Source organism: Hemiscyllium ocellatum, chromosome 10, assembly GCF_020745735.1.
Source record: "Hemiscyllium ocellatum isolate sHemOce1 chromosome 10, sHemOce1.pat.X.cur, whole genome shotgun sequence".
NCBI classification, from domain to species: Eukaryota; Metazoa; Chordata; class Chondrichthyes; order Orectolobiformes; family Hemiscylliidae; genus Hemiscyllium; species Hemiscyllium ocellatum.
In genome coordinates this window covers 8,282,494-8,300,802 of record NC_083410.1, presented here as the reverse complement: position 1 = coordinate 8,300,802, position 18,309 = coordinate 8,282,494, and the positions used below count along the sequence as shown (strand labels likewise).

At 42.4% G+C, this 18,309-nt stretch overlaps 1 protein-coding gene across 1 annotated transcript in view; it reads left to right on the top strand.

The window, feature by feature from the left end:
* The first annotated feature begins 307 nt into the window (after positions 1 to 307).
* Positions 308 to 18,309, top strand: part of aig1 (androgen-induced 1 (H. sapiens)) — a 154,123-nt gene continuing 136,121 nt past the window's right edge. Inside the window, exon 1 of the mRNA XM_060830787.1 lies at positions 308 to 448. Coding sequence (XP_060686770.1) covers positions 308 to 448 — 141 coding nt within the window. The remainder of the gene's footprint in view (positions 449 to 18,309) is intronic.

Sequence of the window (18,309 nt, the reverse complement as noted above, 5' to 3'; positions counted from 1 at the left end):
AATATACCTTAGAACAGAAAGAAATATTACTATTTATCCAATAATTGCATCAATACATACTTATCAATACATTGCAATATAATTATTGACACAATTTTTAAACTTATTATCGGGGTTATATTGTTCACCCATGAAGAATGACGGATTTACTGACTTGTGTGTATTTCTGATGTTTGTATCTTGAAGGCCTAAATGATCCAGTGTCTAGTAGCAGCCTGCCAGCCAGGGTTTCCATGGTAACAGGCTCCCTCTGGGTCTGGGCAGTTACTAGGCAGCAGAGGAGACAAGCAGCATCAGCAGCAGCAACATGGCTCTCATCCCCTCCCAGGTCCTGAGGGTTGCTATCTTGCTCTCCTACCTCTCCATCCTCTGCAATTTCAAAGCCCTCGACATCCCAGCTCACCAAACATATGGAGGCAGCTGGAAATTCCTAACATTCATAGACCTGGTAAGTCATGAAGAGAGTAAACTCCTGATTATTATTCTATGGCGTCGCTGCTGCTATTTCTTTCTTCTTCCTCTTTTCTAAATGCAGAACCCCCCACCCCACCCCCACCCCCCTCACAGATACACACAGACACCAGAAAATAACCGGCTCAATGCATATTATTTCTCATTTAATGTGGGTGTTTCTTCCTCTCTCTCTCCCTCTACTAACACAAAACAGCATCTTCAACACCATTATCATTTATGAAAGGGAGAGGTTTTATTTTATACCTTGATATCTCAAGTCTAAATGTATGAATTTCAGCCCTTTACATTGTGCAGCACTGCTAGCTAGCAGGCTTAACACTCTAAATTTCTCTCCCCTGATGCTAGAACACAAAACCACTGCTCTGTATTTGAGGATGGTAATGCCCACTAATTTTCAAAAGGAAAAGTGAAGGGTTTTTTATCAGAAAGATTCTTAGATTCATTTATTTTCATAGTGTTTCCACAAAGGTTCAGTGATACAGTTTGCTTATGTAGACTTTGCAAGGATGTTTATCAATAAGGATGCTGACATTGTTAAACATGAAAGGTACAGTGAGACTCTTAGAATGAGTGTGTTTTGTTGGTTGCTGGTGTTGAATTGATTGGTCTGCCCCAACTTGGAATGTCACGGGGTCAAAGCAGGATTCCTAGGCCTGAGGTGATTGGGGATTGTACCCCAATGTCCCTCTTTTATATTTTGCCCTGCTATTTGCAATGATCTTGTTTCGTGCACATTAACAATGGAGAGAATCCAGAGTGAGCGATCCTTTTTGTCTCTCCTTCATGGTGGGCGTTGATTGACAGGGGAGATATACACTGTAGTGATCAGTTGCCATTGATTGAATGCATAGAGACCTCAGGACAAAACAACATCTGTAACTCACATGAATCACCCACTCTCTGTGCAAACAACATAATAGTGGAATTTGTAAATAATAAATGGGAAGAGGAGAGCACTAAAAGAGAGCATTATCATTACAGCGATAGTCCACTGCGTCTTAATGATAGTGCATCTTCAATTGTCATTAAAATCCTGGCTGCTAAGTAACAACAAGGGCTTATTTTGACACAGGCTTCTGGATTGAAAGCAGTGCCTTTACCAAAACACTGGGGCATTCATGCCATTTATTTGGACACCATTTCAGCATTCTGTTTGACAGTGATGTTAATGTTGTGTTGTAAATATGGACCAGGGCCTATTCTGAATCTGGAAATAATATAACAGAGCATCCTGGTGGCCACAACAAAGTGTATGGATTTCGAATTAGTCTCAAACCGGAATTTTAATGGTATTCCTTGGATCATGTAAGAGTTGCTGAACATTTTTTATTTTAAAGAAAAGCTTCCCCAGCACTGATTTAACCATCCAGAGAACTGCAACCTGCAATGTTAAGGGAAGAGCTCAGAGATGACTGGAAGTACATGCAGTTGGATGTATACGTACAGCTGGGAAATTGGGAGTTGACTAGGCAATGCACTGGGCTGGTCTGGAATTGATAGATAACTCATGGTGTCACACCAGTAACTGCAGGATAAGTGGATAAGCATCACCCAAAGCATTTAGCATTGATTGGACCTGTGTTTGCATTTTTAAGATGCAAATACATTTTTTGCAATGTTTTTATTTGTTGTCATCAATTTTGGCCACGCAAAAGTCATAACGCTACTTGTTTCAAACTGGCACAACAATAATTTTAGAAAGCATAAGCCTTTTCTATCACTGTTATCTATCGAGTTTTGAAGTTATGGGCAGTCCTAGCCTGGTGAAGCAAGCTGTTTGTGAAAAAACTGGAGTTGTGAATAAATGCAGCAGTTTCCTGGGTCCGAAGCAGCGTCGCCCCAGGGACGAAAGGTAAACTATCGCAACTTTGAGCAGCTGTTGAGGAAGTTCATGACAGAATAGTTCTTGAAGGAATTTGAAGGCCAGGTTGTCAAAAGTGGACAAATCTCTTGTGGAGTTCGAATGAAATTTAGATTAATGTCTGAGAAATCTTAGACACTGCTGCAATCATTTTTGATGCAATTTATGGGTTTATTTGAGTCTGTTACCAAAATTCCCTCATGTTAATTTGGGGCTGCTCGAATATAAGTTCTATCTATCTTTGCATTGTCTATACCTTTATTGTGTTGATAACCATTGCTCTTTTGTTTGACTAAGTTTTATGTATTATAGATTTGTTATCCTTTCTTTGCCTTAAGAGACCTGGCTGACTTCTTTCTAACATTGAATCAGTTACAGTCTGAGGCTGATACAATTGGTTCAACCAACACCCTGGTTACATTTTGAAATTTGTTATGAATAATAAAGGGACAGGACTAGGAAAGAGTTGGTACAAAACCCTCAAACCTTGATCACAACACAAAGTTTCAAAGTGATAATCTCTGGTTTATATTCTGCTGATTTCACAATCCAAGCCAACAGAGTGATATTGCTTTTGTTAATTGCTCTTTCAGTATGACTCGACATGGTAAGCGTTAAGTTTGTTTTCACTCCCACTTCTCTTTCAACTTCCTTCCTTATCACACCATCTTCTCTTGTAATATGTAACCCTTTTCACTAATCTTTTTCAGTGAACTTTGTCTGCCACAGGTCTCCATTTTGCAAGGTTTGTCCAAATCCTTTTGCATTTCTTTCATTGCTTTATCAGATTTCCTTTGTCCACTTCTCTGAGTCAGCTTCAGCTATGTAGATTGAAAGCAGTCAGGGGCTTGGGACACATTTCCATTCCTTCTAGTCAGTAAATCTCACCAATTCACTATCCCTCTCTTAATAGATACTGCGCAGTTTCCCCTTTTTAATCAACTTGATATCCAGCTCCAATTTCTACTTATAACCAGCTGCTGTGGTAACCTTTGTTATATAATGTAGATGTAGAGGTACTGGTTTGAACTGGGGTTGGGACAAAGTGAGGAGACACGCGACACCAGGTAACAGTCCAACAGGTTTCTTTGAAATCACTAGCTTTCGGAACAGCTAATGTAACTTCTTATTCTATAGAATGTTGGCAGTGACTCAGATGATCAAACTATGAGTCAAAGCTTTGAGCAGGGAGACCTAGACTCTGATGACTCCAGCGGTGTGTCATCACATCACTGAACAGGTTAATTAGGGAAAGAAAAGTCTATGACCTTGGCTTGACCTCTACGTGTCTAAACTGCTATTTGAATGGACATATTAAAGAAAAACAGTTTCACTTCTTTGATTTTTCCAGCGCTTACAGGGCTCTTGAACTTGATCTTGTCTTTAAAGCAGAAAATATTCCATTGGAAATATCCAACTTCAACATTCCAGAAGGTCTTTTGAGAAAGAAAAAAATACTTGAATTTATTCCTTTCCTAATCTCAGGTTACTCACTTCCTTTGAGTGAGTAAAACAAAGGGCCTCCATGGAGCTTTATAGACAATGCAGAATGTTTAAAGTGTTGGCACTTTTCCTGCCAAGGCAAGATAGCAACTCGTTTGCACACAGTGTGCTCCCCTAAACAGCAACAAGAACAGAAATTGCTGGAAACGTTCAGCAGGTCTGGCAGCATCTGTAGAGAGAAATCAGAGTTAACGTCTCGGATCCAGGGACCTTTCCTCAGAACACCCCTAAATAGTAATATAATAAAAGATGAAGGAAGCTACGACCTGGCTTGAGCAATGAATATTGGACTGGAAATTGGGGATAACCTTCCCAATTGTCATTGGAAATCATGAAACAGGATTACATTTACTTCCATTCGAGAGAGTAGGCATGCTCTCATCTTCATGTCTCCTCTGAAAAATGAGATCAGACTCCAGCTGCACCCTCAATGCCACTTGGAGCTGCCATCTTGAATTTTCATACGTCAATCTCTGAAGTGAGACCTGAACACAGTGTGTCACTTGACCCTCCCAAATAATAAAACTGGGTGGATTGTTTTCAGACATTCACCAAATCAACCTATTCAGAGATGTCATTACAAACCTCTGGAGCAGGTAGGGCTTGAACCCATTGTCCTCTGGCTCAAAGGCAAGGACACAACCACATGAGCCTCAGGTTTGGATCCAAATTATTGGCCTGTTGCAAGATTACAAATAAAAAAAACATCTTTCATAGCTTAAACAAATAGGTGTACAAGCCACTGTAGTTTATAAAAACTCTTTGTCACATCGGTATGGACTTGTTGGGCTGAAGGTCCTGCTTCCACACTGTAAGTAATCTAATCTAATCTAATCTAATAATGGAGAATGACCAATTCTGCCATGCTTCCAACCAACCCTTGGTCACATTGTGAAGTCAGGCAATGCTGTGGATTATTGTCCTGTAATCAACAAATTCTGGAGATCACAGTGGGTCAGACAGCATCAATGGCGAGAGCGCAAGCTAATGTTCTGAGTCCAGATGACTCTTCATCAGAGCTGAAGTAAACTATGTAGGAGACAGCATTTATGTAATAGTTGAGGGTGGGGAAGAGTTTTGGCATTGTTGGGGTGGAGATCACAGAGGGGTGTCAGTGGGTTATTGTACCTTAATAGGATAGATTCTCAAACATGTCCATGCAAATGCATAGGGGGTTGGTCCAGAAGACCGAAGAAAATTGGAAGAGGAGTGGGCCATTCAGCTCCTTGAGACTCAACAATATGGAATATGATCATGGTTAATCCAACACTCCTCATACATGCAACCCTGCCCTTTCTCCATAATATTTGATTCCTTGACTGATTTCACCCTTAAATATGCACAAGGACTCTGTCTGCACGGTTCTCTGTGGGAAGGAATTTCAAAGACTGTCAACTGTCTGAGAGAAGAAATTCTTCCTCATCTCTCATGAGATGTGGGTGTTGCTGGTTGGGCTAGCATTCATTGTCCATCTCGAGCTGCCCTTGAGAAGGTGGTGGTGAGCTGCCTTCTTGAAGTGTTGCTGTAGGTGACCCACAATGCCCTCAGAGAAGGAACTCCAGAATTTTGACCCAGCAATCTTGACAGAGAAGGAACAGTGGCATATTTCCAAGTCAGGAGGGTGAGTGGCTTGGAGGGCAAGTTGCAAGAGGAATGTTCCATGCATCTGCTGCCCTTGTCCTCTGGATGGATGTGGTTGTGGGTTTGGAAGGTGCTGTCTGAGGATCTTTGGTGAACTGCTTTAATGCACCTTGTAGATAGTATACACTGTTGCTATTGAGCTTCGATGATGAAGAGAGTGGATGTTTATAGATGTGGTGCCAATCAAGTAGGCTGTTTTTTTTCTGGGTGCCATTGAGCTTCTTGAGTGTTGTTGGAGCCTCACCCATCCAGGGGAGTATTCCATCACAACTCCTGACTTGTGCCTTGTAGATGGTGGACAGGCATTGGGGAGTCAGGAGGTAAGTTAGTTGTCACAGTATTCCTAGCCTCTGACCTGCTTTTGTAGCCACTGGGTTCGTGTGCTGAAAGTTCCTTCATAACATGGCCAAGAAAGGTGAGTATCAATCTGCACATCCTGCCAACGCACATGAATGGCAATGGGTCAGAGCAGGAGGGTTTGCTTGTCATTCAGGTGATGGGAAAGAAATTGCAGCCTCCGCCATCACTTTAGCTCCGATCTACAACATACATGTAAAATGTGCAGGTTCCCATAGCAACGTGTACTCGCTGAGTGATTGTAGCTCACCATCATTACAGCATTTCGGGTAATAACATCACGGATGTGATAATTAATTGCGAAAAATTGGAAGCTACTTAAGGGAGTCATTGTGACACATTAGAGCAAAGTCAACCTGAGCTTATGACAAGGAGAGATGAAGCAATTCATTACAAACGTCGTAAGTTCCCCTTTAATGTGCATTGTGCGAGTTAACATAACCATCATTCCACAGAAGTCAAGGCTGATTGCTGTAGTGGCATGTTAGACTGTTTTAACATATGCCCCCTTCCAACCCCCTCGAAACTTGAGCACTTGCGTTAGACAGACAGATGTGGAAAGGGATGGTGACAGCGTCAATCCCTTTTGAATTTTCTCTGGCTGCCAGTAATTTGAATGGCTCTGTGCGTGGGCAGAGAAATCATGTCTGTGCCATCAAGACGTCACTGGACTAACATTTGAGTTGCTTACACCTCTAGCTTATTATTGTGTAGCTGTTCATGGAGTGGGAGGATAACTGAATTAAACTGAATGAAAATGGTTGGAAAGATGCAACAAAGAGATGCAGACTTTTAAACATCTGCTTTGAATTAAACTCAGCAATATTGAGCAGGTATATTTAATTTGTATCTTGTTTACTTTCCACAGTCTTTTTAGACTATCTAAAGCCCATGATATCAGAACCTATTTCTGTTTTGAAGCACTTGGATTCCATTCATATTTTCCGATTTTTTTTTTAAACTGCATCCATCAGCCTCAACTTCAAATCCAGGTATGTTAATTAGATTTTCACAACTCGTATTTGTGAATTTTAACATTGCTTAGTAAGTGCTGCCATTTCAGTACTACCTCATGGAAGACTGCACCCATTTTGTAACAGTGTGAGTTTAAAGTTAAACCAGGCATGATACATAAGAACACAACAAGCAAAAAGCTAGAATAGGCCATTTGGCCCTTTAGAGCCTGTTCTACCATATGCCTGATCTTCCACCTCAACCATCCCCATATCTGTTAACTCACATTGTAGTCAAACAATGTCTTGAAGCAAATTCAATAGATTAGATTAGAATCTTTCCAGTACGGGCTCTTCAGCCCAACAAGTCTACACACCGACCCTCCGAAGAGTAACCCACCCAGACCCATTCCCCTACCCTACCTTTATCCCTGACTGATGCACCTAACACTAAGGGCAATTTAGCATGGCAAATTCACCTGACCTGCACATTTTTGGACTGTGGGACAAAACCCACACAGACACGGGGAGAATGTGCAAACTCCACACGGGCAGTCACCTGAGGCTGGAATCAAACTGGGGTCCCTGGCACTGTGAGGCAGCAGTGCTAACCACTGAGACACCATGCCACCCCCAATAAAAGGGTAAACATTGTTCTCTGGGCTACAGAATTGTGAAGAGTTATAATGATTTCAGTGGAAGAAATCTCTTCTCATCTCAGGCCATACATCAATATCCTGAGTCAAAGAGTGTGACGCAGGAAAAGCACGGCCAGTCAGGCAGCATCCAAGGAGCAGGAGAGTCAATGTTTCGAGCATAAACCCTTCATCACTGTGCCCTGTTCCAGAATCTTCAGGCACAGAGAACAGTTTTTTTCAGCAATACTGCATTTAGCCCCTGAAGAATTTTTCAACTTTCAGTGAGAAACTCAATCTCTCCACATCTCTGAAACCAGTTAACTGACCCTTCACTGTATTCCTTTCAGAGTAAGGATGACCATCCTCAGGTGAGGAGCGCTAATAGATTGGCTGGGGCTGATATTCTCCATTCTGTTGCACTGTGTATAAAAACTGACCCTCTGAAGCCAATTCCCACTGCACGGGGTGGCGGGGTGGTTGCTTTGGGGGGGAAGGGGGAAGAGTTTACTGCCTTCCTCTGTTCCTCCTGTTGGAGGCAGGAGGACATTTAATGAGATGGAAGAGTAGACAATGGCAACAATGCCCCCTTCCCAACTCAAGCCTAAACATAAGTGGAAAAGGCCCATGGATGGCCAGCACATGACATGGCATGTGGGGAGCACATGCGCGTTTGCTTGTGACCTTCAGTTATGGAGTCATAGGGTCATACAGCACAGAAAAAGACCCTTCTTAGAGTCATTCAATTTGGAAACAGACCCTTCAGTCCAACGAGTCCACACCGATCATGTTCCTAAACTAAGCTAGCTTATTATTTACTTTCCTATTCACGTACCTATCCAAATATCTTTTGAACGTTGCACCTGCATCCACCACTTCATCTGGAAGTTCATACAAACCACCCACTGTTTGAAAATATTGCCTCTCGGGTCCACTTCTCCTCTCATCCCCCAGTTTTGAACTCTGCCACCCTAGGAGAGAGACCATAGGTATTCACCTTACCCATGCCCCTCATGATATTAGAAACCTCTATAATGTCACCCCTCAATCTTTTACACTCCACTGATGAAAGGTCCTGGCCTATCCAGCCTCTCCTTATAACCCAAACACTCGAGTCTTGGCAACTTCCTGGTAAATCCTTTCCGAACCCTCTCCACTTTAATAATATCTTTCCGATAGCAGGGCGACCAGAACGATATGCAGTACACCAAAAGTGGCCTCACCCACATCCTGCATAACTTCAACATGATGTCCTAATGCCTATACTCAAAAGTCTAAGCAATGAAGGCAAGCATGCAAAACGTCTTCTTAACCACCCCGTTTACCAATGACATAACATTCAACGAATTATGTACCTGAACCACGAGGTCTCTCTATTCACCCAACCATTAATTGTCTAAGTCCTGCTCCTGTTTGTTTTCCCATAATGCAATACTTTGCATTTATTCAAATTAAACTCAATCTGCCACTCAGTTCAATTATGGGAGAGGGGCATTCTAACTCAAAGGTACTCAGTACCCAATTAGTGGACCCAGCATGAAGAGGCAGGGTTTTCCTTGCTCTCCTACTCAAAGCACCACCCATCACAGCGACTTCCATTGCAGGAACACCTTCACACCATCACTCATATGTGTGCCTGGCTTCATCCGTCATCTTAGCCCTTGTGTGAGGGTACAGTACCAGTAGCAGCCACTTGTGCCTGGTGGAGCTGCTGTTCAATATCATCTTTGGTCTCTGATTGGCCAGCTGTCATCAATGGGTAGAGCTCCCACTCTTTGGGTCCTTGGTCACAGGGAAGTCCCACAGCTGTCCTGTCAAGTTCCTGAGTGGTGCTTAATTTGGGAGCCCTTCCTCAGAAGAAACAATTGAAAGCCCCTGCTGTCTCACCAGCAATACCTCTGGTTCCTCCATTAAATATTGCCTTATGCTTGTATGTCATCTTTTTGAACAGTAAAGGAATTCAGAGTTACAGTGAAAGGATGGGTAAGTGGAGCTGAGTCTATGAAAAAATTAGCCATGATCTTATTGAATGGTGGAGCAGGCTTGAGGGGCCAGATTTGGTTCTTACGTTCATATTCACTTCCTACACCGGCCATGTGTGTTTTTTTCTAGTGAGCTTGGTCATGTCTAATAGGTGCTGGGCATCATGGGTTTTACAATGTGCCTGTAAAGAGTAAAAGCATAACATTCAGAACAAGGTAGAGAGAAGATGGATTTATAGCTTGCGTTTTGTTAGTTAAGAAGAGGTGTTAGGACATGTTTAGTTTAATTTTTGAATCTTCTTATGGGATTGGTGCAGGAAGTCTGGAGTTGCATTTTATAAATATGAGTTTGAATGAGGTGAACAGTTCAGTGCATCATGAAAAGAAGGATAAACCTGCACTGTTCCTCAGAGACAGTGATCCAATGGCATAAAGAGAGAGGCAGAACAATCCAGATAAACACACCATTCATGCCTATTGTATTCAGAGAGTTAAGGGCCGATAAAGCCTGGGTTTTGGGAACTCAGGCAGCTGCACTGAAGTTAAAGCAATAGTGAATGCAGTTTGCAGTTTGTTTTAGGTATATCAGTAAGGAATAATAGTTAAAGAGGCAAAAAATGTCAAGTTGCTGAAAGGAAACTGGTAGCAGCTGTGCCAGTCTCAGTGGAGATAATAGCATTGTGCTAGTTGCCCAATAGGTTAGAGATCACAAAACACAGCTCGAAATGAAGTTGACAAGCAGTTTATTGCAAGTGATGTCACTGGAAGGGAAACTGACTCGGCTGACACAGAACTGACAGTCTGTACAGGAAGATCAGAATCTCTCTTCCCAGAGCTGAGGATGAGACCAGTTTTATAACAATGCTGCACAATAAGGCTGATTAAGAAATGGGGAAAATACAATGTATTTGGAAATGGAGTAATCTAGTTACAAGGATGCTAATTGGAAACATTTTTCGAATGAATGTCCTGCTCCTTTACACAATGCAACATCCTAATAGTGTCAATGGTTCCATTCCTCTTCACAGTTAGGTGTTGACGTCTCCTCCGAAGTGATGGGTGGTTTCATTGTCCTGTTCTTAGAGCATCTCCTTGCTGGTGCCTCTCTGTCTGGCCTGCTCTTTGTGTGGCTTTGGTATTGCTGGGTTGCGAAACTGCCCTCAGGACTTTGAGGTATCTGTGGTGCTCTGTCATTGTTAGTGAGCTTAAAGTGTATTCTCTTGTCTGCGTGGGCTGTCTGATTTGGCTTGTGAGCCTGCTTGGGAATTCTGGGTATTTTTGGAGCAGCTTGGCCAATTTTGCTTTTGCGGGTCTGTTGTGGGTTAGCAGATCTTTTCCCACACATTGTTACTGCACAGAGGTTTGGGCATTTGTAAGAGATAAAGATGTGAAATTGCATCCTTTTCTGACATATATAATTAAATCTTCCCAACCGTTCATATTATCTAATATAAGGTGATACTTTTTTATGTTTAGTAAATTTTTTTTTCTTTGTGTTAAAAACACAATGGCAGACTCTTGTCAATCTGATCAGGAACTGACTTCCATATGTTCAAAAACAAAGCAAGATCAGGATCTAACAAGCCAGATTCCACTGTAGGATTTTCTAGGAGAAAGTGAGGACTGTAGATGCTGGAGATCAGAGTCGAGAGTGTGGTGCAGGAAAAGCACAGCTAGTCAGGCAGCATCCAAGGAGCAGGAGAATCGACATTTCAGGCATAAGCTCTTCATCATATTTTCTGCTATGCTTCTAAACTCTAGAGAATAGGCATAGTTTATTAGGACAATCACTCTATTGCAGGAACTAATCTTTGTTGCTCTATGACAAGTATATTTTGTCTTAAGTATAGAATACTTCACCAAGACTTTATGTAACTGCAATAAGGCATATTTACTCCTACACCAAATTCCTGCTATATTACAGGCCAACGGAACATTTGACTTCTAACTGCTTGTTGTACCTTTAAATTAACTTGCAATGATTCATGAATAAGGACATGCAACTTCCTTTAAAGTTCACCATTTTGCAGCCTCTTTGAGAAATACTCTGTATTTCTGTTTTCCTACCAAAGTGGATAACCCCACACTTCTCCACATTGTATTCCATCTGCCAAATCCTTGCCCACTCATTTAGCCTCTCCAAATTACTTTGAGTCATCCTCTTCACAACTCACATTACCATTTAGTTTTGGATAACCCTATGCAGGTCCTTGGACTCCTCCACCGGCAGAACACAACTACACGACGGCTGGAGGAGGAGTGCCTCATCTTCCGCCTGGGAACCCTCCAACCACAAGGTATGAATTCAGATTTCTCCAGCTTCCTCATTTCCCCTCCCCCCACCTTGTCTCAGTCGGTTCCCTCAACTCAGCACCGCCCTCCTAACCTGCAATCCTCTTCCTGACCTCTCCGCCCCCACCCCACTCCGGCCTATCACCCTCACCTTGACCTCCTTCCACCTATCCCACCTCCATCGCCCCTCCCCCTAGTCCCTCCTCCCTACCTTTTATCTCAGCCGGCTTGGCTCTCTCTCTCTTGTTCCTGATGAAGGGCTTATGCTCGAAACGTCGAATTCTCTATTCCTGAGATGCTGCCTAACCTGCTGTGCTTTGACCAGCAACACATTTGCAGCTGTGATCTCCAGCATCTGCAGACCTCATTTTTTACACTAACCCTATGGGTTAGCACACTATCCTCTTATTTGTGGCAACTGAGTTTAATTACAGTCCTGGTGAAATCTCAATTAAGTACAAGAGGCAAAGTTAAGTTTGGAACAAATTTATCTAAAATGTTATCACAACGAATGTAACAGCAAAGCTGCTTCCAATATTCAATTGTAGATGAGTTTCACTTCTCCTCTGTGCCTGGATATTAACGTGCCTGGATTTAAACACAGTTCTTAATGAAATGTGTAAAGTATACATAATGGAGGTCAGTTGGCTGTAGCTGGTTTTGCAATCAGAGTAATGCCAACATAATCATAGAATCATACAGTTCAGAAGTAAACCCTTCGATCTAACCAGTCCATGCTGAACATAATCCCAAACTAAACCAGTCCCACCTTCCTGCTCCTGGCCCATATCCTTCCAAACGTTTCCTATTCACATACTTATCTAAATGTCTTTTACATGTTGTAATTGTACCCATATCCACCACTTCCTCAGGATGTTCACTCCACATGTGAACAACCTGCTGTGTAAAAACAAATTGTCCCTTATGTCATTTTTAAATCTCTTTCTGATCAGATCTCACGCCAAGGGCTGATGTTACTGTGAAGGTCTTATCTTCTCAACTTCTCCCTTCACGTGACATGTGATGACCCTCAGGTTAAGCCACTACCGGCCATCTATCTCTGTAATTAGAGAGCAGCCTATGGTCCTCTAGTACCTTGGTGGCTCTACTTTCACAGTTAGCTAATGCACAGGGTTATCAGATCCCAGTGGTAGGCAGTTACTGTGAATTTTCTTGTAGGTGATATTATGACCACAAATGGGATATTTCCATGCGAATTGTCTTATTTCAACCATTTCCATTTCCTTTAAGTGGAAACCTTCACCTGATTTTGCTGATTCCTCTTTATCTGAGCTCTGAAGAACTGTCATACTGAACTCAAAACAATAACTCTGTCCCTTTCTCCACAAATGCTGCCAGACCTGCTGAGTTTCTCCAGCAAATTGTTTTTTTTTAAGTAATTGATTCTATTGTCCTTTGCCTGTTTTAGCTATCTATTAAATGGAATTTGTACTGATTGGAATGGGGTCAGGCAGCTGAACCTCATAGAATCTGAGTTCCCTGATTGGGGCTGTTAATCTGGTCCAATCAGGGGCCCCTGACTGACAGATAGAAACAGTAGTGTCCCCACTGACCCCGACCCCGACCCCAACCCCCACCCCGTTACAGAAACACCTGGGGCTTCAACCCCTCCCCCGGAGACCGAGCCCCGCCCCACCCAGCCACCCCCTGGCACTAACCTGGGGGGAACCACCGCTGCTCTACCTCCTGCAGCGACCGTGTCTCTGGGTCCCAAAAAAAAAGAAACAGTAGTGTCAGAGGTTCTGCTCTCTCTGACGGAGCTGGATCAGTGTCACATTCTATGTATGTGTAAATAAAGGATAACTTGGTGATGAGATACCAGCCTTTGTGGAGTTAGATTAGATTCCCTACAGTGTGGGAACAGGCCCTACAGCCCAACAAGTCCACACCGACCCTCCGAAGAGCAACCCACCCAGACCTACTCCCCTCTGATTAATGCACCTAGCTCAATAAGCAATTTAGCATGGCTAATTCACCTGGCCTGCACGTCTTTAGGTTGTGGGAGGAAACCGGAGTACCTGGAGGAAACCCACACAGACACAGAGAGGATGTGCAAACTCCACACAGGCAGTTGCCTGAGGCGGAAATTGAACCCGGGCTCCTGGCGCTGTGAGGCAGTAGTGATAACCACTGCGCTACCGTGTCGCCCCTCAGTTATTTCAGAACTGACTTAAAATCCATATTTGATTGGTGCTAAATGTTTGTATTTGTTAAGAGGAATGAGGAAAGGCAATATAACTTAATGTATACATTATGAAAGAAAGTGTAAGAGCAAGGGGACCTCAAGCAATATGTGCACAAACTGTTAGAGGCATAGGGTGTAGAAACAAGCAAGTTCTGATGAGTTTTTAGAAAATGCTAACCTAGGCCCTCAACTTGACTTTTGTGCTCAGTTTTGGGGGAACCATGCTTTAGAAAGGATGTGATCTCAATGAGAACACAATGAACCATTTCAAGGATGAGAGATTTCAGTTTGAAGGATAGATTGGCTAAGCCAGGGGCCTTCTCTTTAGAGAACGGGGGGCTGAGGGGAAACTTGATAGCCGGGTTCAAAAATCAGGACTGCGTTTGGAGGAGTCATTCGAGAGAGACTGTTTCCATTGGCTGAAAAGAAGGAGGAAATCAGTCAGTGATTAATAAAGGAACCAAAGGCTACATGAGGAAAAGGTTTGGAATGGGATCTGGAATGCACTGTCTGAGGGTATGGTGGAGGAGGATTCAATCTTGCGGTTTCCCAGAGGAAGTTGGATAATTGTCTGAATTGAGAAAATTTGCAGGGTTCCAGGGAAAACTGTGGACAGTGGGATGAGCTGAGTCTCTCTTCACACAGAGCCAGCATAGAACTGAAGGGACTGAAAGGTCTCCTTCTCGACTGTAACTATTCAATGCAATGTGAAATTTGTTTCTTGGAATTTAAAAAAAAATTTTCAGGTCATATATTTCACTCAGCTTTATGACATGAGATTCTTGAAGAAGTGTCTATTCTCTGAGACAAGCAACTGAATCATCACGACCACAAAGTAGTGAACTCATTCCAAGAGTTCAGGAAAATGGAAAGATTCTTAGAGGTGGGATTTAAACAATATCACCCACAGTAGTCTAATCCAACATGCACTTTAAATGCATTTCCCTTTGAGAGGTTTCTGTTACTATAATTGGTAGGCTGCTCGGGAAATGCTTGGAAAATTTAATTCTTGTGATGTTACTTGATAAAATGTTGAAAGAATAACACAGTCAAACTGTCAGTGGACCCGGATTTAAATCTAATTCTTGACAAATAGAAATGTAGTGTGCTAACCACTGGAACTATCTGATTCTAATTATTTCTGAATTGCAATACATGGAAAAGGGGGAGGTGCATCAAGACCTGGTTATGCCAATGACTGAGATTAGGTGCAGCAGGCAGTGAAGAAGGTAAATGGTACATTGACCTTCATAGTGAAGGGATGTGAGTACAGGAGCAGGGGCGTCTTGTGGCAATTGTACATGGGCTTGGTGAGACTACACCTGGCGTATTGTGTACAGTTTTGGTCTCCTTATCTCAGGAAGAATTTACAAGGCTATTGCCAGGAATCAATGGTCTGAGTTATTGGGAGAGATAGACAAGCTAGGACTTCTTTCTTTAGAGGGTAGAAGATTGAGGGGGTTCTTATATCAGTGAATAATGTAGATAGGGTGAATGCAGTCTGTCTTTTTCCGAGGGAATCGAGGACTAGGGGGCATCAGTTTAAGGCTAGAGGGGAAAGAATGAAAGGAACCTATGGGGTAATGCTTTTTTACAGAGAGGATGGTATGCATATGGAATGAGCTGCCAGTGGAAGTGGTTGAGATGGGAACATTAACTACATTTAAAAGGCATTTTGACAAATATATGGATAGGAAAGGGTTAGAAGGATTTGGGCCAAATACAGGGAAATGGGGTTAGTGTGAATGGATATTTTGGTCAGTATGGGCCAAAGGGCTGTAGGACTCTATGATTCTATTAAAAAAGTAAATGTGAGCTGTGAGTTTTTGGGGTATTGTGTGCAGTTTTGGTCTCCTTATCTCAAAAAGGATGTTATGGTGGTAGAGAGAGCACAAAAGAGTTTTGTCAAATTGATTCCTGAGCTGGCTGGACTGACATATGAAGAGAAAATGGATCAGTTAGGACTACATTTAATGAAATTTAGGAAAATGAGGGAAGGGAATCTCATGGAAACTTATAAAATTCTAATGGGACTAGACAAGGTCCACACAAGAAAAATGTTCCTAATGACGATGGAATCTTGAACCAGGGGCCACAGTCTCAGGATACAGTGAAAGCAATTTAGAACTGAGATGAGTCAATTTTGAGATCGTTGGTTTTGCAGGTTAATTGAAATTATTTTCTCCTAGTTTCTTTTGAAGGTGATTGACTTGTAACAATCAAAGTGAGTTGCAATCATATCAACTTTTACCTACAGTGCAGAAGTGTTTAATTGTCTTCAACTTTTGACACACCTGGTACATTTGTCCCACACCCTAATACGTCAGATCAGGAGTTGCTGTCTGTTTTAAATCCTGTTTTTATTTTGTATATTCCTGGAAGGAGGGTAACACAAAAATATCTGCAGGAAATGGCTTCCTTCTGATTATCTCTCCCTTGTTAGTCTTTTCATTTGAAGTTTCTCTGCTTCAGCATTTGGGTGACATTCCTTGTGTTCACACAGGACTCTGCCTCTCACCATTTGACATCCACTGTCATCTTTTGGCTGCAGCAGTCCACTTCAGAGTTTGATAAGTCCAGAGATACTTTGGGTTTCTGATCTATCCTCATGATGCGGGGTGAGCACTTTGGTGACTTGCAGTTCTGTACGTTTGGGGGCCTGTGGCTGTTGCCTTTCTCTGGATGGACACTTTCTGAGCACAAGCCTGGATGCGGACTCGGGGGATAGGTAGGCAAACTCTCGAAAGAGCTGGAAGCAAGTTCTGGAAGCATAGAATGAATGTTTTAAAGTGAAGCGCATTAGCCCTGTAAAATACATAGAAACTACTGTTGTCATTGTATATGAATATGGAATATGAGTAGGCCATTCAGCCCCTTGAGCCTGTACTGTCATTCAATGAGATCATGGCTTATGTGTGGTGTAACTCCATATAGAGCATAGGACATAGAATATTACAGCACAGTACAGGCCCTTCGGCCCTTGATGTTGCGCCGACCTGTCATACCAATCTGAAGCCCATCTAACCCACACTATTCCATGTATGTCCATATGCTTGTCCAATGACAACTTAAATGCACTTAAAGTTGGCGAATCTACTACTGTTGCAGGCAAAGCATTCCACACTCTTACTACTCTCTGAATAAAGAAACTACCTCTGACATCTGTCCTATATCTATCACTCCTCAATTTAAAGCTATGCCCCATCGTGTTCGCCGTCACCATTCTTGGAAAAAGGCTCTCCCTGTCCACCCTATCTAACCCTCTGATTATCTTATATGTCTCTATTAAGTCACCTCTTAACCTTCTTTTCTCTAACAAAAACAGCCTCAAGTCCTCAGCCTTTCCTTGTAAGACCTTCCCTCCATATCAGGCAACATCCTAATAAATCTCCTCTGCACCCTTTCCAAAGCTTCCACATCCTTCTTATAATGCGGTGACCAGAACTGTACACAATACTCCAAGTGCAGCTGCACCAGAGTTTTGTACAGCTGCTGCATAACCTCATGGTTCCAGAACCCGATCCCTCTATTAATAAAAGCTAAAACACTGTATGCCTTCAACCTGGGTAGCAACTTTCAAGCATGTGTACCTGGACACCGAGATCTCTCTGCTTATCTACACTACCAAGTATCTTACCACTAGCCCAGTACTTTGCATTCCGGTTACTCCGACCAAAGTGAATCACCTCACACTTGTCCGCATTCAACTCCATTTGCCACCTCTCAGCCCAGCTCTGCAGCTTATCTGTCTTTGTCCCATATCTTCTAGTACTTTTGCTTTATAAAACTTTATCCATCCCAAATTTAAAATTAACAACTAATCTTGAACTTGAACTAGGTTATTACTGACAATATTATAATCTAGAAGATCCAGGTGAAATGTGTCAGATCTGGCAGCATCTGTAGACTGAGAAACCAAGTTAACCCTTCAAATTCAATACATCATTTACTCAAAACCTGCTGAATTTCTACGGCAGTTTGTCTATTTATTTCAGATCTCTAGCATCCAAAATATTTTTTGCTTTATTTAATTGCAGATGAGCACTTTCAATTGGGTTCATATCCTGTAATGGTTGATTAGCTCCTGAAGGAGTTTGACCCAGAACCAAAAATCCATACATTAATTCTTTCAAGTAAGTACATTTGCACTGATAGTACCCAGCCACTAGGAAGTTAATTTTCACGGCTGTATTGCTAATTCTTGGGAAAGAAATCCCCAGAAGCCTTGATCTTTACAGGACTGCTTCGTCTCTCTGCCTCTCTCTCTCTGTCTCTGCAATATATAGATAGAGTTGATTCTGCTCATTGTTTAACTTCCAACATCTGCTTTCGTTTCAACCACAGGAAAATCCTGCAGCAAGTATGGACTTTCCCAGTAACGTACTGCCACCACTGAGTTCAAGAC